The sequence below is a fragment of the Anastrepha obliqua genome, chromosome 3 (assembly GCF_027943255.1).
Source record: "Anastrepha obliqua isolate idAnaObli1 chromosome 3, idAnaObli1_1.0, whole genome shotgun sequence".
Taxonomy (NCBI): Eukaryota; Metazoa; Arthropoda; class Insecta; order Diptera; family Tephritidae; genus Anastrepha; species Anastrepha obliqua.
In genome coordinates, this window is record NC_072894.1 from 132,247,276 (window position 1) to 132,268,164 (window position 20,889).

The 20,889-nt window shown below is 40.6% G+C and overlaps 1 protein-coding gene across 1 annotated transcript; it reads left to right on the top strand.

Annotated features, from left to right (window-relative positions):
• The first annotated feature begins 9,613 nt into the window (after positions 1-9,613).
• LOC129242235 (uncharacterized) lies at positions 9,614-10,786 on the top strand. Its single transcript, XM_054878791.1, has one exon. The coding sequence runs from the start codon at positions 9,614-9,616 to the stop codon at positions 10,784-10,786; it is 1,173 nt and encodes a 390-aa protein (XP_054734766.1).
• The last annotated feature ends 10,103 nt before the right edge of the window (positions 10,787-20,889 follow it).

Genomic DNA, 20,889 nt, shown 5'->3' on the forward strand with positions numbered 1-20,889 from the left:
TACGTTGCCCGACGTTTTGGATTGTCGTAATGGACCCACTTTTCATCGCCAGTCACAATTCGATGCAAAAAACCCTTTCTTTTGTGCCGTTGAAGCAGTTGTTCGCATGCCATAAAACGGCGTTCAACGTCTCTTGGCTTCAATTCATACGGCACCCAATGGCCTACCTTTCGGATCATTCCCATGGCTTTTAAACGTTTGGAAATGGTTGATTGATCAACTCCCAAAGTTTTTGCAACCTCTTCTTGCGTTTGAGCCGGATCTTGATCGAGCAATTCCTCCAATTCGGTATCCATGAACTTTGGCGGCGCACCCTCGCGTTCTTCGTCTTCCAAGCCAAAATCACCACTTTTAAAGCGTGCAAACCACTTCTGGCACGTTCGCTCAGCTAGAGCATGCTCACCATAAACTTCCACCAAGATACGATGACTTTCGGCTGCTTTTTTCTTCATATTAAAATAATGAAGAAGAATTCCCCGCAAAAACACATTATTTGGCACGAAATTCGACATTTTCAAGTGTGGTAAAAATATTGTTGTTTACGCTTCAAATAAAAAACTTATACTGACGTTTGTGCCTTACGACAGTAGCTCTCCAATGAATGTTTGGAAATGTGGATCGATGGAATAATAATCAAGTTACGCCATCTGTTGTAAAACCGCAAGGAACTTATTCATAGTCCTATTAGAAATTTTTTTATTTTTTAAAAATAAAACGCAAATTCTTATTTTCTTATTAGTTTAATTTTATGTAATTATGTTCTCTCCATTATTTTTAATTTTCAAAATTTTGTATGTAAAGTAAACAATTTTTTTTTGGTCTTCCATTTTTCAATTGTTTGAAAATCACTCGACTTTTTCGATTTAAACGAATGACAAACACAAAGAAATTTGGTGTGTGTTCTTCCAAAAGATGCTACGAACTTACCTCTATATGCACCAGTAGTGTCATCTCTCTGTCGCACGCACTTTTCATACAACTCCCATATTTTGAAGTTATCGTAAAAGCAATAAATTTTCGCTAAATTTCAATGAATTTTTTTATAATGAATTTTCAATGAATTACAATAATTTAAACGTGATAACGTCTTATAATTCGATTTAGCCGGCTGTACGCACGAAAAAATGCGTCGTTATCTTGCTCTATCGTCGTTATCTTGCTCATTCGTCGTTATCTTGCTCATGCGTCGTTACCTTGCTTGAACTGCAAGCGAGAGCGCGGAACGATCGACAAAGAGCACAATCGGCCCGCGTTCGGCAACGTTCGACATCTGGCTCTCTCCTACTTGAGTGATCATATATATGTATGTATGTATATACGCATATGTATATAAATTCACATATTTGTATTTGCATATGCCTTCTTCCTGTGTGCATGGTAGTGAACCATTTCTCTGTTGAGAACAGGACGATTATAGGAAAAGTAGGAAATGAAAGAGAGTGTGTCGAGTGTAATGTGTCTTGAAAACGTCAAATAGATTAAGTGGGCTCTTAGTGTTGTTGACTTATTAACGTCTGATGCACAATCGAAATTGAGCATATCTTTCAAGAATTTGATAAATGATTCGTGATTTTTCACGTTTGTGTAAATGTAACTTGATCAATTCCATTGCGATTCCATTTACGTCCTTCTCTATACCCATACAAAATATCTATTAAACAAATAAAATTAAAATTTTGTTTTGAAAATTGCAACCATTACATCAGTATTTTCTTATGACGTTGTCACGTTAAACTATCGTCAGTAAACCGACTTTACAGACAACCTTTTTTTTGTATAAAAAGAAATTGAAAAATTATTATTTCGTAATATTCTTAGTTCTAAAATCATCGTTTCCATTTTGACGCATTTCCAGCAGCAATGAAAAATAAGTTAAAATTATAAAATAAACCCAGTACCTCTTTTTTGGCACAGTGTCAGCCTATGCGATAATATCAATATAACAACAATGCAACAAAAACACGAAATGTAATGTGCATAAGTAATAGCTTACAATGCGCCAACAACTAATGACGCCAAGAAAGAATAACAAAAACTACAGCCAATAGAAAAGCAGTCTTTGTTAAACCAACAATGTGAATTAGCAATCGAAGTGATTTAACTTTCGCCAAACAAACACACCGACCAACAAACCTAAACAACAGCAACGAAAAAATTGCCCGCCTGCCAATTTCGTTGCTGTCATCGGGCAACAAGCATAAATACATGCACACATACAAGCATACACACATACATGCATACATGCATGCATACGTACATTTTTTAAGAGCCAAGAGTAGGCGGCAAGACTACATAACGAATCAAAAAATTAAAAAGCAAACAAATATACACCGCCGGTTGACAACAAGTTTACGAAACAGCAAAATGTTACAAAAATAGCTTGCATACATTCAGGCGCTATGGCAAACGGGACTATCCTCTGACCTACTGCTCGTTCGTCTTGGTCAAGTGCGACACCTACGCCCATTAATCATAAGATACAGTGCACAATGTGGGGGAGGGCTCGATTTGCCGCCACCCTTATAGCAACAGCAATACAACAACAATAAAAATATGAATAGCAGAAAGAAAGAAAAAACCAAAAAAATATAAATCATAGCAACAGTAACTCCAACTAACTAACAGTAACTATAAAGGTGCCTCAAAGGAAATGAAGCGAACTACGTAGAGCGAAAAATCTTGACATTTGTCGCTTTTCACAGGATAAGTGCGTGCGTGCATGCGTGTGTGTATGTTTGTATGTGTAAATACGTGTGTGTATATTTGTATGTGTAGATATATCATAAGGTGCTTCGTTGAATTTATCATTAGGCCGACAATTGGTGGACAATACAAAACCAAAACGAAAAAATTTAAAAGACAAATAGACGCAACAAAGCGTAAACCCACAAAAAGAGAAATAGCCCTGAAAGTAATAAATGCGTTGCGGACGATAAAGTATAAAGAAAGGTGAAAAGAAAACGTTAGTGAAATATATGCAACTAGAATGGGCAGGTATTAAAATGTATTCGAGTATGTGTCGAGGTTAAAAGCCCGATTTGTGCGACGGGCAGCATAAAAGCGGCTCGCTCAGGGCAACCACACATCCGCCCCCAGCAGTTAATTCTTTTGTGGAAATGTGGAATACAAAAAATGCAGATATGCCTGTAACCATTACCGTTATTAATGACTATTTAGTGGGCCATGAGGTTATCTGATCGTTATCGCTAGGGGAGTTGTATCGATTTTGTAAAATGATTGCTTAATCTCTTTGGGGGTGGGTGAGGAGATATCATTCGCAGATAAAATAAATTATGTTTAATAATGGAAAATTTTCCGTGGCACGATTTTGATTGATGAAAATCTTTTAGAGGGAAATACTAACACTAGTTATTACTTAGTTGAAGCAAATTTCCGAAACAAAAGTATTTATGTGTGTAAAAATATGCGCGGATCGTTGGAATTTTGAACAACATAGATTTTGCAGTACTTAGTAGTTTTTGGCTACGAATACTAACTTGTCGGTCAACTTCGATTATTTCTGTGATTTTATCGACATTTTTGACAGTATCGACATTTTCTTTAACATCAGAAATGCCTGAACGGGATCGGCGACGCTAAAATTACACGAACTTAGCTCTTACAGTATCAGCATCATAAACACCATTCACAATTCCAGCTGCCTGGCTTCCATTTCCACCTTTGCTAAAGAAAAACTGTAAAATGTATCGAATTTTCTGTTTGTTGACTTCCATCGTTAACACCCTGTAACTCACAACTCACTGAAAGAAACAAAAAACAGCAATCGAATTTTTTTAGTGTCAAATAGCAACGAGTATAAACTTTAAATTGTTTGTTCGATACTTTACGAGATATCGATCACTACAACCATCTACCGAGAAAATAATGGAATGAAAAAAAAAACACTTGCCATCGGCTGTACAGTTGGTCATTCTACCAACCCAATTTTCCTATGAATCTACGTGAGTTTCGGCACTTTTCCCTCGAATAGCAAATTTGATTTCATTTCTCAATTCCCGAATAGCTTCTAAGTGAGTTGCCTGATATTTATTCTTAAGTTGGCCACAAAGATTGCCTACTGGAGTCGAAACGCAGCTCCTAGGCGTCCAATTGGCATCATTACTTCCACGGATTTTTTGATTTTCGAATATTTTTAATATTTTATAAAATTGTTCAAGTAAATTTCCGTAACATTTTTCAACTCAATTTCTACCCATAAACTAAAATTCTGACATAACGCATATCGATGCTATTTAAAATGTCAAAGTCAAAAAATCTATTGTTCGGATTCCTAATGTTAGATGGATCACCCTGTATATTAAAACTCAACAATATAGTAATTAACAAATAATAGGCGATAGGTGAATTTAAGCAATTTTGTCTAAAATCCACAGATATTTCAAACTTACCCAAATCTTAGCTTCGCGAAAGCAGGTCAGCTGATCAAATTTTGCTGAAATAATTTCACACATTCTTCTTATGCCTAATCGGATCTCAACTCAGCAACGACTTGATTCGTGGTGAAAAGATTTCAAAGGTGAGCTCTTTAACAGACCGTTATTTGGCTCTGAGCAGATTTGACAAAATCAGCTGATTGGCTGATGTCACTTGAGGTGTGTTTACAAAAAAACTGAGATTGTGTTGGTGATATACAAGTATGAAAAAATCAACGAATGACACTTCGTTGCTATCTTAACCAATACTAATTGGAAATGATCGAGCAGAATAAGGCTGTCGAGCCTCCAAGTGACGTGAGAGCCAAAGTTCCTCTCTCAATTTTCTTTTTCAATTACTTACAATCAGCAGAAGGGAGTGACAGTACTTGACCGGATATAAAGCCAGGTCGATCCGGTACGGTCGAACCGACTGTCGTGTAAACGCAGATCAGAGAGCTTATGGTTTTATCTAATTTGCGGTAGTAAAAAGAGCGATAGTATAAAAGTATTTGAAGTCTACGCCTTCACAAATTCTCTTAACAGTGCTAGCGCCCAGTACTGGTTAATTCGCGATCACTTTCAATGAACCAAATTAACAAAATCTCACATAAATCCATGGCTTGCGTCATAAAAACACAATTTCTAATGGCTTCGAACTTTTAAGCTTAAACTAGGTACAAATATATCCGCTTCAGACAGCTCAATTTCGTCTAATTAAAGTTGGCATAACTGAAGCAATGAAGGTTACATAACACGAACGAAAACCCTATCTTCATCCCGGAACATTTTTATGTAGGAAAAATTTTAATAAAATAATGTTGTAAGCCAACAACAAAAATAGTGTAAATCAGCAATAAACACCTAAACTAAGCTAATAAAAAAAAACGTGCCTGACGTGTAACGTATAAATATTAGGTCAAACACACATACTTCACATACACACATACATATGTATACACACATACCTATATATACACAACGTACATATATATATTTCTCGATTTTATTATGTTAATTCATCGCACTAACCAACTGCGTCTATGCAACGTGCAGAGATGTGGGGCACAGTTCTGCGTTGTTGCGCTTTTATAATAGACCTGTTTTTTTCCATTTCTTATTTTCAAATTTTTCAATTCCTCAAGCGAAATATGGCCGCAGCAAATTTACGAAATTTATTTACTGCATTCATTAACGTCAATTCAGCTACTTTCCACCTTCCCCGTGCCCTAACACACACCAAAAACCCAACAACATTCGACAAACCAAAAAAAAACAAAAAGCGACAGCTAAAAATAAAAACTGAAAATAAAAAATAAAAAATAAAAAGCAAAAAACAACCGCCACCTGTACGACAAGTGGAAAGTGCTGAGCGCTGACGTTTTTTTGTTGTATTCATAGCCGTTGTTGCTTGCTTTGTGTGGCAGCAACGAAGCGAATTATCGTAAAAGCCATGAAATTCATGCAAGCGGACGCACTTGTCCAAAAATTTAGTAGCCAAAAACATATATCAATCGAGGCAAAAATGGTCACAGCAGAAACTGTTAACTAATTTCAACGCGCTTGCGGCAGTATGACGATATTGAAAAAACAAATGCAGTGCGAAAAACGGCGTCAAACAACGAAGAAGAAATTTTTAAAATTTCTATTTCGAAATACATAGTGAAAATGTCGAAAAAGCAGGCGTGCCACAAAAATTGACGACGACGAGGCGATGATGACATTGACGCCACGAAATGCAGATAAAGCAGGTAGTGAGTTAAGCCGTTCATTAGGGGACGACTGCAGTGAGACCAGGCAGAAGTGAGAAAAGATGTAGCCAGCGGCCTGAGGGGCGTACGATATGCCTAGCCAGATATGTGTGTATGTATCTATGTACGAGGTCTGCTCAAAAAGTATCGCGAATTTTTTGTTTTTTTTTTCAAAAATTATTTATTTATTCATTAATATCTATTTTGTCCCCTTCAAAGTAATCCCCATGAGATATTATGCACTTGTGCCAAAGTTTTTTCCAATCTTCGAAGCACTTAAAAAAATCATTTTTTTTTAATCTTGTTCGGCTCCTCCTTCGATGCCGTATTTATTTCGTCAATCGTAGCGTAGCGTGGTCCTTTCAGTTTCGGGAACAAGAAAAAGTCACAGGGGGCCAAATCTGGGGAATACGGTGGCTGTGGCATCATTAGTGTGTTGTTTTTGGCCAAAAAGTCGCGCACAAGCAACGATGTGTGAGTAGGGCCGTTATCGTCATGCAAGAGCCCATTTTTGTTCTTCCACAAATCCGGGCGTTTTGGCGGATTGCTTAGCGCAAATTACGCATAACTTGCAGGTAATATTCCTTATTGACCGTTTTACCCTGTGGCTAGAACTAATGATGCACAACGCCCCGGCAATCGAAGAAAACGGTAAGCAAAACTTTTGTATTCGACCGAACTTGGCGCGCTTTTTTCGGTCTTGGTTCGTGTGGCAGCTTCCATTGAGATGATTGAGCTTAGTTTCTACGTCATAACCATAAATCCACGATTCGTCACTAGTTATGACCTTCTGGAGCAAATTTGGGTCATCGCGGACAGAGTCCAACATCTCATTAGCAATGTTCATGCGATGCTGCTTTTGGTCGAAATTGAGCAGTTTTGGTACGAATTTTGCGGCTACCCGTCTCATGCCCAAATCATTAAAAAAATCGAATTGCACATTCACAAGCCAATCGATATGTCTAGCCCTCAGCAACTTCTCTAACGGTGATTCTACGATTGGCCAATACCATTTTCTTCACTTCATCATTTTTTTCGCCTGCTATTGAAGTGCTCGGGCGTCCGGTACGCTTTTTATCGTTCACATCTTCTCGGCCTTCTGAGAACATTTTGTACCACCGATAAACGTTGCTTTGGTCCAAAATAGCTTCTCCGTATGACACAGTCAACATTCGGAATTTGATACAGGTTCTTTGAACCATCTTTTTGTATAGGTAAAAATCGAAGACGAGCCGAAACACGTGCAAGCAAAGCAGCTGTCAACAATTAACTGAACATTCAAACGGCCGAACTCGTCGGCATGAGTGAGAGACATGAGTACCAACATATCGCCACAAAAATATCGAAATTCGAATATACGCAACCTGCGAAAACTCAAAATTCGCGATACTTTTTGAACACATCCTCGTATGTATGTATCTATCTAAAATTGGTTAGTGGAAGGCGAGAAATTAACTTTTAATAAACGGTCTTTCAAAAGTGGTACCTAGATGTCAGTAGAGAATAATTCCTAGACGGTACTCTATTTATGTCATCTTTGAAATTTGTCAAGTAGACAGATGTACAATTTTACACGATAGAATGTGAAATAGATTTAAAATTAATAAATTATTGAAACTTATTATGAAAATGGTCGATCTTCAAGAGAGCCGTATCGCAAAATTCGTGATTTTTGATAGTGAAAATAATGCTCCGAATGAGCTGATAATTCAAAGATTGCTGAAAAAATATCGAGGTGAGAAACTCATTATATAGGTGTTGTAGGAGGGACATCAGGAGGCATAGCGAGGCTGTCCTGATTGCAGTATTTGGACATATCTGAAGCTTAATCTACTGCGATTCACTAGTTCCACGTGACCAGACAGGCGCAGCATAGTCCAGAACCGGCCTGTCAATTGCTTTAAATGTTGTGCTTTGTCTTTGCACCAAGTACTGCCGTCAAGCGATTTAATTGTTAGACTTTAGTAGCAATTTCAGTTGTGTGCGCAGAAAAGGAGATCAAACTATCGAAAGTAACTGTCGGTATTGGTGTGTCATCGACTTTGACCTTTAATTCTAGTTTCTAGTCTTAGTGGAAAAGCGTACAAGGCTGGTGAGGTAATCATTCACTTATCATCAGCATAGGCCATCGATGTCATTGCCCGACGCCATTATCGAACAATTGTCTGCATAGAAGACCAGTGAGGCACGCTCTGGTGGCTGGAAGAGCTTCGATATGTAGAGGTTGAAAAGCTGTGGTGATAGGACACTGATAGGGCAAGGACCAAAACTGTTTTGAGTTTTGGTCTCGAAAGATGACTGACGAATGCCCATCACCCAAATAGTTTGTGACTACCTATTCAGGCCCGGAGGGATGGTTACTTGTATAGTGCCATCTAGTAGCGTGGATTGGCCTGCTGTATCGAAAGCTTTCTTCAGGTCCAGCACTACTGGGATAGTCCTCTCGCAGGGGCGGTTTTTGTTAAGCCCGCGGTTAATTTGAGTATTAATGGCGGTGAGTGCTGTGGTGATACTGTACACTCTTTGGAATCCATGCTGATGTGTGGCTGGGTCAGATTTTTCGTGTAGAGTGGGAGTAGAAGGACTTGTAGAGTCTTCACTGCTGGGGAAAAGCGAGTTATCTCTTGGTGGGTGGGTTTCCCAGGTTTCAGTAGCGGTGGTCATTGAGAGTGGCGAGGATAGAAAACGAACTGACAGACCAAAAACTAGACGTTCTGTTGAGAATATTGCTGATGTAGCGCAAAGTGTTGCTGAAAAACATTCAACATCGCGAGCCCGAGGTTCTCAGCAATTAGGCCTTAATGAATCCACTGTTTGGCGGAATTTACCTGCAGACCTGATGCTCATGGTGGACATTTAACTAGGGCCATTTTTCAGTTATAGCTGCTAAGAGCCGTAAAAAATCTAAATGTGTACATGTTTTATCCCTTGGAGGAACCTGTTATCCCTATAGGGCGCGTCCCCAGGTGGTGGATAGAGGAACGCCTCCCAGATATGGAAGGTAGGAGAGTAGGTCTCCTGCGAACCACACAGGTCGAAGACGTAAGCTTCGTTAAAAAAACTCCCTCAACCCAAGCTGTGATGCGACCCGCGCCTATTGGGTGGGTTTGGCAGCCGGGGGACTAAATAAGGCTGTCTTCGTACGGAGCCCTCCTGATATCAGGCCGCCTCCGGTTGTAACGGTGGCCTTGCCATGGTATGGGGCGCTGCCATGGTCGACCGGATATTTCCCCACTATCCTCTTTGGTCACCGCGCATGGCGACATGCGCAGCTCCCTCGGCGGGTCAGGTGACCGTACGAACCAGTTGAAATGAAAAAAACAAAAACTCAAAAATTCGGATGACGGGGAAACAAACACGGAACAAACGGAAAAAGTGACGGGAAAACATACTGACGCATCGACAGCACGGACTGATAAAAAACCAAACATGCGGACAGACCTACAGGACAAGCAAACAGACAGACAGGAGGAAGTGACGGACGCACTTAAAAAACAGTCAGACAATTGGACAAGACGTACGAGCAAGGACGAACTGAGGATGACGGGGTCACCCTCAGAGGATGAGCTCTTGGCCTCCAGCCAAGAAACGGTTGAGGGCAAAGCTGTGGGCCACAGTACGCCAACAACTATAAATGAACCAACAACATCCGCTAAAGCCATGGGGCAAAAGCGTGGCAATAAAGGTCCCTCGAGGTATAAACTTTACCAGAGATCTCTCGCTATCCTTGGGAGGATTCAGAAAAACAAGACCGAAGGTAAAGTTCATCCCAAAGATGAGACCGACAAGGCAAGATGCCAAAAGGTGGTTGATGAATACTTGGCATTCCAAGCCGCCAACAGGACAGATGCCAAAAAACGAAACCGCTCGCATGACGAAACTGGGAAGGTAACAAAGAAGCACAATATATCGGATCAGGGTGCAGTTGCCTCCAAACCTATCAAACGATTTAGTAAGGTGGCACGGGACCATCTCCAAATGGCATTGGTAGACGAAACCTCTAACCGCGGAAAACCATTGCTTGACAAATGGTCAGAGATTGAGGCACGGTTGTCTCACATAGTCGTTGACCATGTCATGGCGAACCCGAAGGGCCAAACACCAAGTTTCGACTCGGTGGAGGTAGTCCGCGGCTACCGTTTCATTAAATGCGATGACCAATTCTCACTGCATTTCTTGACAAACGTGATTGGTAAAATCCAGAACAGTTGGGAAGGCTTGCAACTCAAGCTAATTCCGGCTAGCGAGATTCCACGAAGGCCGAGGGCTCGCATCTGGGTACCAAACATGGAGTTTGATGCCAATCAACTAATCCCCTACCTTCAGGCGCATAATCGCTCGGTGCCGATGACCGATTGGTCGATCATCAAAGCGGAGGCTCCGCAAAGGCACAGCAGATCATTCCTCCTTCTAATTACAGAAGAGAGTTTGGAACCACTGGAGAAAGTGGGAAACAAACTTCAGTTTGGGATCAGGAAGACCCAGCTGAAGATATTCCGTTCTGCAAACCCGAAAGAGGAGCAGGATGAGGTCGATGGTGCCAACGAACTGCTGACTGGCATGCAGCTAGATGACACCGAGTCCGAAAAAGGAAACCAGTAAACATGGGTTTAAAGGTTGTCCAAATCAATCTGCAGCATTCACGGTGTACAACGGACAACCTAACCGTTCTCCTGGCGGAGGAGGACGTGGACATCGCACTAATTCAGGAACCCTGGGTGCGGAGCACAGAGGTGAAAGGGTTCACTGGGAAAACCTACAATATCTACTATAAACGGATAGAAGGTAATCCCAGAACATGTATTGTAGCTAAAAAACATTTAAACACATTTTTAATTCCATTGTATAGTTCACAGGAAGTGACGGCTGTTGAGGTGGAAGCCACTGACGGAGTCAGAATTACGCTTGCCTCTATATACATGGCACATGAAAGACCAGCACCGCCTGAGGAGGCTTGTAAACTTGTGCAGGAAAACCCGAACAAAACCCTGCTTCTCGGATGCGATGCCAATGCAAGGCATGCTCTATGGGGAAGCTCCGAAACAAACGACCGAGGTGAGTCTCTTTATGATTTCATAATTAACACTAACTTGTCGGTATGTAACAGGGGTAACACTCCCACTTTCACCTTTCCAAGTACGGAGTACTTCAGGGGATGGGAGGAAGTGATCGATGTTACCCTAATGTCTGAAAACAGCTCAGTAAGGTTAGACAATTGGAAGGTCTCTGATAAAAGGTCTTTTTCGGATCACAGCTGGATCCTGTACGATCTGGATCTTAATGTTGATCCGCCCTTACCGTATAGAAATCCACTAAGAACCAACTGGAAAAGATTCAGAAACATAGTCAATAAAAGGATAGGAGAGATTCCCATCCACAAAATCACTCTCACCGAAAACCTTGAGAGTAGGGTCACAACACTGGAGAAGGCATTTAGTAGGGCCTACAAAACGTCCTGCCCCATAAAATTTAGTAAAAAATCCCATCCCCCTTGGTGGAGCATTGAGCTCTCAAAACTAAGGGAAAAATCTAGATCAACGTTTAACCTCAGCTACTCGACAGGAAATTGGCAATTGTACAAAGAGAGTCGGAGGCAGTACAAGAAGGCAATTAGGGCCGCCAAGAAAGAGAGCTGGAGCGAATTCTGTTCGTCAATCGAATCAACCAGGGATTCTGCCAGGCTTAGCCGTGTTCTGTCCAAAGATTATTCAATGGCTTCTTGGGTCAAGAAACCTGATGGTACTTGGACAGCTACGACAGAGGAATCGCTAGAACTTCTGCTAAACACGCATTTCCCGGGGTGCAGCGTCCACGAAAGTGGGAGGGAAGTATCAGGCGGAGCCAACATAATCCACAGCACCTTGCAAAAGAAATAATTACAAAGGAGAAAGTTGCATGGGCAGTTAAATCTTTTTCACCTTTTAAATCTCAGGGGCCTGATGGGATCATCCCAAAGATGTTACAGGAAACCTTGGACTGTATCCTACCATGGCTAGAGGAAATTTTTAAAGCGTGTTTAAACCTAGGTCAAATTCCAGATAGTTGGAAATTAGTCAAGGTCGTCTTCATTCCAAAAATAGGCAGGAGGGGACATGAATCAGCGAAGGACTATAGGCCAATCAGTCTTTCGTCTTTCCTGTTAAAAACCTTTGAAAGACTTTTGGATATATATCTTAGAAGCTCTTTGGAGAGCTCTGGTATATCTACTGCACAACATGCGTACCTTAAAGGCAAATCTACGGAGACAGCGCTTCACGAGGTAATCCGAACAATAGAGGGCTCTCTAGAGAACAAACATTATACCATGGCGGCATTCTTGGATATAGAAGGCGCCTTTAACAATGTTAGTACAGATGCGATCCAACGGGCGTTGATAGACTTAGAGGTGGACAATTGCATCAGTAATTGGGTCATCTCTATGCTAGAAACCAGGATCATCAAAGCTAATATGGGTAATATCAGTATAACCAAGAATGTCCACAGAGGCACCCCACAGGGGGGAGTACTGTCTCCACTTCTCTGGTTATGCGTTATTAGCAAAGTCTTAATAAAACTTAATAGAGGTGGGGTAAAAGCGGTGGCGTACGCTGATGATGTGGTGTTAATGGCGTCAGGACTGTGTCCTAGTACGATCAGTGGGATCATCCAAAGGGCATTAGGCGAGCTTAACTCTTGGGCCACAGGCTGTGGCCTAGGTTTAAACCCACGTAAAACAGAGCTTATGCTTTTCACCACCAGATATAAGGTACCACCTTTTACCCTACCAAATATTAACGGGCAAACTCTCTCACTATCACCCAGCGCAAAGTACTTAGGGGTAATTCTGGACTCCAAACTAAGCTGGAAATTAAATGTTGAAGAACGGGTAAGGAAGGCAGAAATTGCTTTATATGCCTGTAAACGTATGCTTGGAAGAAGATGGGGTCTTCAACCTAAGCATACATTATGGCTGTAAAAGACGGTTATACGACCTATTCTATCGTATGGTTCGGTAGTTTGGCGGAAGGCTCTAGGGAGAGAGTACAATACCAAACTACTCGGCAGAATACAAAGATCAGCATGTGCAATAACGGTCGGTGCAATCAGATCATGTCCTAGAGAGGCTCTCAATGCACTGACACACGTTATTCCAATAGACCTACATATTAAGAAGACGGCAACCATGAGTGCATTTAGGTTAAACGAAGCGGGTCGCTGGAGAGAAAAAACTTATGGTCATGCTAGTCTATTATAGCGACAAACTCAGTTAATCTCGGTGAGAACTAACTACATCGTCCCGACGGTAACTTTCGATAGGAATTTTGCCACTCTCTTTCCAACTAAGGAAAATGGAATAAGGGATTCTCTCTAAACAACTTCGACACTACAGTCTATACGGATGGAAGTAAAATGGGCTGCGGTGTTGGAGCTGGTATATATTCTCACATACTTAAAACTGAGAAATCTATGCGTCTCCCTAATACCAGCAGTGTCTTCCAGGCGGAAGTACTGGCGATTGGGGAAGCTTGCAGGCTACTAATCGCAGATTTCTCTTTTAAGGGTAATATCGCTATTCTCTCGGATAGCCAAGCTGCAATCCAGGCACAACAACCTCCAAAGTGGTGGAACAAAGTAGAAATAGCCTCACCATCTTGAGTGAAAACCATAAAGTTACGTCGGGACGCCTGGAGACTAACGGCAGTCATAACTGGCTTTTGGTCTATCGGAGAACAAGCAGCCAAAATGGGTATCCCTCACAATACATACTGTCACAGTTGTAAACAACCGGAGAAAAAGGAGACAATCTTCCATTTCCTCTGTGAATGCCCTGCCCTATGGAAGGACAGAATGTTAACCCTGGGCCAACCACTGTTCGAGAATCTCGAACAACTATCTGGCTTAGACGTTAACAACCTAATAAGGTTCCTTAACCGCACAGACCGGATATAGTTATGCTGTAAAAAACCGTTAAACAAGTTGGCAAAGAGGATGTGGCAACAAAATGGCGCGAAAGCGCTAGTTGGATTCTGGAAGAATCACCACTTTAACCAACCAACCAACATGTTTTATTGTAAAACAACATCTAGGCGCGTCTTTCGAAAGACCCTTTATTAACACAACCGATAAAAAGAATCATCTAAAGGCAAAAAGAATTGAAAGTCAATGAAGGTTTACAATAAAAGTGTCTTTTTCCATTTGATGCCCCTGGATAAGCAGAATTGCAACAGACGTCGGAAGAAAGGACAGCAGGGTTCTCAAGCTTTTTTTAATGCGCTTCTTGATTTGATAGAAAACTGCTTCATAGATTTGGTCATCTCCACGAAGCAGAAAAAAGATATTGATCAGGTATTCTTCCAATGCCCACGTTATGCTTCCGAAACCTTCAAAAGTGTAAACGAAAAAAATATTAGGGGTTTTATGCTGAAATCAGCTAATAACTGAAGGAGAATCTGCGTGCATGCAAGACACATTCAAAACGATCTAAGACGCGCGGAGTTTCGTAGGTGTCAGCAATAACTGGGAGTCTTTGATCTAACCAGTCCCATGACGTAATACCTTTTTGGCAGTTCCGCGGTGCGAGTGGTAGATAGTGGAGAGTTGTTTAGGACGTAGGTGTAGCTGCGAGGCTACAAGTCGCGCATACTGGTATGCCGCTATGGCAGTACTCATGAGAGTTTCCTCTCCACGGGGTCATCCCAGCAAAACAAAAAATCTAAAGATTGTTTTGGGGGATGTTTGACAAATTTTATATTTCGATGCTGATTTTACTCGACAAGACTTACCAGAAAAATAGCGTCACTTTCCAAGTACTTTTACCCCATTCTTTTTTGTAGCACTGAGTAGAACATAGCGGACGTGCTACGTTTCCATTCCTCTCCTCAAACTAATCAGAAGCCGATGGTTTTCAGATTTAATTAGTTTAGAATTCCTTTGTGACAACAGAATTTAATAAACAAAATTTTCACAACATATTTTACTAAATTTCAACAATCCAAATATTATGCTTATTTAGGTCACCGAAGAACTTTATTGGCCCCTTATGAACTTTAATACTGTAAATGCTCCTATGCCGTTGCTGTCACACACAAATATCAAACACGAACTTCGAGTGCCGCAAAGGCGCAAAATATTTGTAACTTCATAATTTTCCATTAACACCGAAATGCCATCATCACATAAGCCGAAAAAACAACAACAATCCCAATAAAATGGAAAACAAAACCCAACTCAAATTTGGTAATCAGGAAGAAAGGCCGACAAAAATACACACATACATGGGTATATGTGCAAGGGTGTTTGTGCATGTGTGTGCGCGTGTTTTACGTAAAGAATGTAATACTTGTACCACAATTACTTACATGCCCCAACGGAAAACTCATTAACTAAGTGAGCATTTATTGCCTACTCAACGCCATAAACACGCGCGCCATGTCTGCTTGGCAGTGCCAAGGACTAAAGGATTTGCAGCGCCTATGAGGAGGCCTATACCCACAATTTTAGCTCATAATACGGAAGTAAGCATCTTTACAAAGGTGCATTCAGCAACGCACTAAATATCATTTAAGTTTAATACTACACATGTGGCATTTTAAGGTAGCCGTATTACTTGGGGCTTGACCAAGAGAAAGAAAGAATGTTTTTGGTATTAAAGCTGGTTTGCCACAGGACAGCTTGTTCGATAAGCTTCGAATTTTCCCCCAGATTCGTGTAAGTGCTGATGGCAATGGTATTGGCTTAGTAGTTGGCTTAGTAGTAGTTGGCCTTACCCATAGCAACCAAACGTACGGTAGTAACTGTAATACCAGTGACTAATTTGGAAGACTTTCAACTGAATGTGAAATGTATAACTAGTAAAATGTTTTTGCTTACTCCCTCTGCTTGTTCGCAGATGTGATAATAATGGATTTCATTAAGCTATGGCGTTTACTAAGCAACAATAATCACAATTAATGCGCTCGGGGCCGCAACATTATTTTCCAAAGAACTCACCAGCGGCCTTTTAATGTGGCAGAGGGCAAGCGGTGGGGTTGCTTTGTAGCCTCAGTTACATTAAAAATAGCAACCAATAGAACCTCGAATTACAATCCCCAAAAGACTTCAATCAGCATCCGAACAAACGTAGGTTTCAAACCAGAAATAAATTCTAACGAAATAAAGTGGAACAGAAGGAAAAAAATGTGCGCTCGCAAATTAAAGAAAATTACCAACAACTCACACCACTCAACAATAAGAGAGCGTCAGTAGGCGCCGGCGTACAGTGGGTTGCTTGGACTAACGTAGTGGTAGAAAAAACGAAGTTTACGGTCCAATCAAAGCTCGTGTTTAAGACATGATGACCTGCTGATCGGAGACTATGCATTCGAGAGTGTACACGAGTTTACCCATCCAGGTATCAAAATATCAGCCGTTGCCAATAAATGATAAAGTTTTAGCAGCAAATAAGCCTCGCTTTTCTGATTTGAAGCTGCTTAAGTCTAAATTATTATCACGCACCCAAAAGTTAAGGATACACAAAACTTTGATCCCCCCCGTGCTTGCCTATCGTTGCGAACTATGAACGCTAAAAACTACTGACATTAATCAGCTACTGGTATTTGAAAGAAAAATGTTACGAAAAGTATTTCGACCTGTAAGACTGCAAGATGGTACCTATCGGATTCGATATAATCGTGAGCGAGAACTATTAGCAAAAAACGAAATTGTGATAAAATTTATAAAATATCAGATAAGAAGGCTCAGTTTAGAATGACCAAGGAGAGAACAACTCGGAAGGCACTTGAATTACGCCCTGTTGGAGGCCGAAGCAGAGGAGACTAGAATGATATGGCTCGAAGACGTGGAAATTTACCTTGAAAAGCTAAACGTGCGGCGATGGAAGGAGGCAGCCTTAGATAGAGACAGAGGGCGCAATGCTGTGAATGAAGCAATGGTTCTCCAAGGACTGGGATACTAAAAAGAAGAAGAGAAAGAATAAATTAAAAAAAATACCAATTTGAAATTAAAATAAAAAAAAAAATATGAATATTCTGCTGGGAATCAGATATGGCTCTCAAGCGTTTATCGGTTTGAGCGGAGTATGGTTTCATGTGCAAATATTTACTCAGGTGGAGAAAGTTTTTGAATGGCATTCACTTGGAAAAGCGAGACGCAATTCTTTGTTATATTCTTCAAGCAGAACACCAGATAAGGTGAGCAGGCTAGCCCTGGTAGAGGCACGCCAACATATTCAGCTTTATCGATCTCCAGGATCTGCAACATCTGTTCAACGGCGACGTTAACTTATGAATCAGTTCATTCAACTCATCAGTTTTTCTATGATATTTATGTAAAATATGGACTTATAAAGGGTCCGCCATATAACTTCACGGAATTAAAAATGCTATTAAAAAGAAAGAAACTACTCAATATTTTTCCAAACAGTTTTTTTATTTTGAAGTACAATCCTTCCGGTTAATGATGGAACACAACTTCATTCATATGGCTGCCTCGGCTAGCCATGCACCATCCCATACGATCGGTCCAATTTTTCAACACATTTTCGATTGTATGCGCCTGTATTTCAGCTATGACATAACGTATGTTGGTCTTCAGGGCATCAATTGTTGCATAACACTGGTCTTTGACGGCACCCCAAAGATAATAATCCAACGGCGTCAAGTCGCAGCTCCGAGGCGGCCAAACGATATCAGAATTTCGGCTGATAATGCGATCTTCGAAGACAGTGCGCAAAAGATTGATCGTAGCATTCGCTGTGTGGCAAGTAGCGCCATCTTGTTGGAACCAAATGCCATCAATATCCTCCTCTTCAATTTCTCGGAACAAAAATTCGTTCAACATGGCCCGGTAACGCTCTCCATTGACGGTTGCGGCCACTCCTCGCTCATTTTCGAAGAAAAATGGACCAATGATGCCTCTCGACCAAAATCCGCACCAAACAGTGACTCGTTGTGAATGCATCGGCTTTTCTTCGAGTGCGTGCGGGTTTTCTGAGCCCCAAATGTGGCAATTTTGCTTATTAACAAACCCGCCGAGATGGAAATAAGCTTCATCCGAAAAGATGATTTTTCGGTAAAAGTCTTCATCTTCTTCGAGTCGATCCCAATCCCATGAAGCGAAGCGAAAACGCATTGGGTGGTCGGTCCTTTGAGCGTATACACAACCATTTTCGTTAAGCGGAAGAATAAAACTAATTTTCGGTCAAATCAGATGACAGCTAACTGTTACCATTCTTCAAATAAATCCTAGTTCAAATCCGTAACGATAGATGGCAGGCCCTGTATATTAGAGATCTACAGGAAGTGTTGAAATACAAAAGGGATGATAGTTCAGGTGGCTACACTTTTTTATCCATAATGCCTCTTAAAAGCGTAATTCCATGAATTTTTCCTCCGTTTGAAGGGCTCTATAAACTCAAGTAAATTCAACAACGCAGATTATATGTTGGCATGGAATCATGAGAACATATTCGGCGAAGAGCATTTTTATACGAAATACGCCGAAAATCACCCACAGTACGCTTGTAGTTCAAATCGAATAGTCAAAAATAGCAACAAAACACCAGCACCAAATCTACTTTGCCCGGTGCTTGAAATACATTTGAATATTTATGTTTATTGCCTGACCTGTTTCCCCTGCATCCCTCCACATTTCGCAAATAAGCGCAAGTGGAGCAGCAGCGAATTGTAAAGCTGTGCAGCAGATCAGCTTGTAAATAAGGATTAAGGTATCGTAACAAAAGAAATCCTGCCTCACCGCCACCATCACCAGCATCGTAATCACCTTAACCATCATTACCAATGCCAACAGCAAAACGGCTGTGCCAAAGTGTTTTCCCGAGCAGTGTAATTAGAGAAAAAATCAGCGCATTTCCACACCAAAGTGAAGCGTAACTTAATTGGATTCAAACAGAAAAAGCCATGAATTTTGTAAAATGGTTGGTTTTGTGCGGCATAGCAAAGAAATAATGAGTGAAATAATCCATAACGAACTATCAAAGTGAAAGGAAAACGGTAAGGGAATGCAATTTTAATCACCTTAGTAAAATATTCTAAGCACGTGCCGCATTAAAGCAAGTAACTATTGGTGCATAGTTTTTTAAATCCTTTTTTTCAATTTCCTAAGCCACTTATCGAACATTTGAATGCGCAATTGTTGAATGTGGCACGAGGGCTTTCGAACAAAATCTCAAAATAACGGTCATAGGTGAGTATTTTTTGCCAAATGTATTTACAAAGCTGCAGGTGCGGCAATTTGTCAAGCTTTTGAGTTACACTGAAGGATGTTTTTGTTTTATGCTTGCCAAAGTTTTTCAAGGGCATATTGCAGGAGGACAAAGTCTTGTAGGCATTTATTTATTTATTTATTTAAACATAAAGTCTATGAACAACAAATTCTTACAGACTACTAACAAAAACTAAATAAGATTTTACACAAGATTTTAGAAGATCAGCGAAAACAATATTAGACATAGAAGCATAGAAGCTTGATAAGAGATGAGACCCCGTTGAATTCATTAAGAGCGCGATCAATTGACGCTTTTCGGGCAAATTTGTTTTGTTATGACCTCCATAAAAGGTGTAGGACTTTCAAAGTTCTCTTCTTGGAACATTATAGTCTATTTTTTTGTAGGAAAGAGTTTATTATTATTTTTTTATTACCCTCAAATCGGTATTCGAGGTTGTGTTTGGCCAGAAGATTTCCAGGATTTTGCGAAGACATCGAATTGTGAAAACTTGCAGTGCGTTCATAGATAGGCACAGAATAAATTTGATTTAACATTAAAATTAAAGTTACCGAGCTTTGCGCGTTGCGAAATGTACGATGCTTTCCAGATTGGACTTGGGGAGAAAAATATTGCTAGAGTTTTCCTAATGCGGTTTTTGATATCTTCGCTCGAGCCACCAGACACCGATATGATACTGCCCAGATATCAAAAAGATTTCACATGAGTTGTAAGAGTTTATTTTGAGTGTTAGTACGCATCATTTTAGTTTTGGAGATGTTGAAAACCAGCCCAGTAGAGCTGTGCGAAACATCGATGTAGTATCGATATCCTTTCGTAAAAAACATCGATGTTTTTTCTCCGATGTTCGATGTTTTTGCCAGTTTTTCCATCACTGAGAAAAAAACGCAGTAAAAGCTAGAGCGTTATTTTTGGAGTTATTGGTGTTGGCAGGCAGTGGTTATAATGGATAAATATCTTAGAGCTTCAAATGGGCAAGGTATGTACATATATATATTAACTGATGCCTTCTTTACAAGTTAACCTCTGTGTTTTGTCTCATTTGTATGTAGGTCGTAGTGCGGCAACCATTGAAGAAAAAGAGCAAGAGGAAGAGCCGCAAGCCAAAAAGGCGCGATATGGTCAGTCCAATGTGTGGAATTTTTTTAATAAGTCCTCGGATGGCAAGACTGCCAAATGTTTAAAATGTGGTAAAATTTATCAAACCAGCGGAAACACCACCAACATGGCGGGACATTTAAAGCGGGTACACCCAACGTTAACGGTGAGTGAGTTGCCAAAGGCTTCAGGACATATGGCGGCTTATTTGGATAAAAAATATGAAGCCTCATCGAAACGGAAGAGAGATTTGGACAGCGCATTGTTAAATTTCATTTGCTCCGATTTACGTCCATTTTACATTGTAGAAAACGAGGGATTTAAGCAATTTGTAAATGCTTTGGATCCCCGATACGAATTACCTTCACGATCAGCAATGCTTTCA

Coding starts and splice junctions, on each gene's coding strand:
- LOC129242235 (XM_054878791.1), top strand. CDS start 9,614: ATGCGGACAGACCTACAGGACAAGCAAACAGACAGACAGGAGGAAGTG.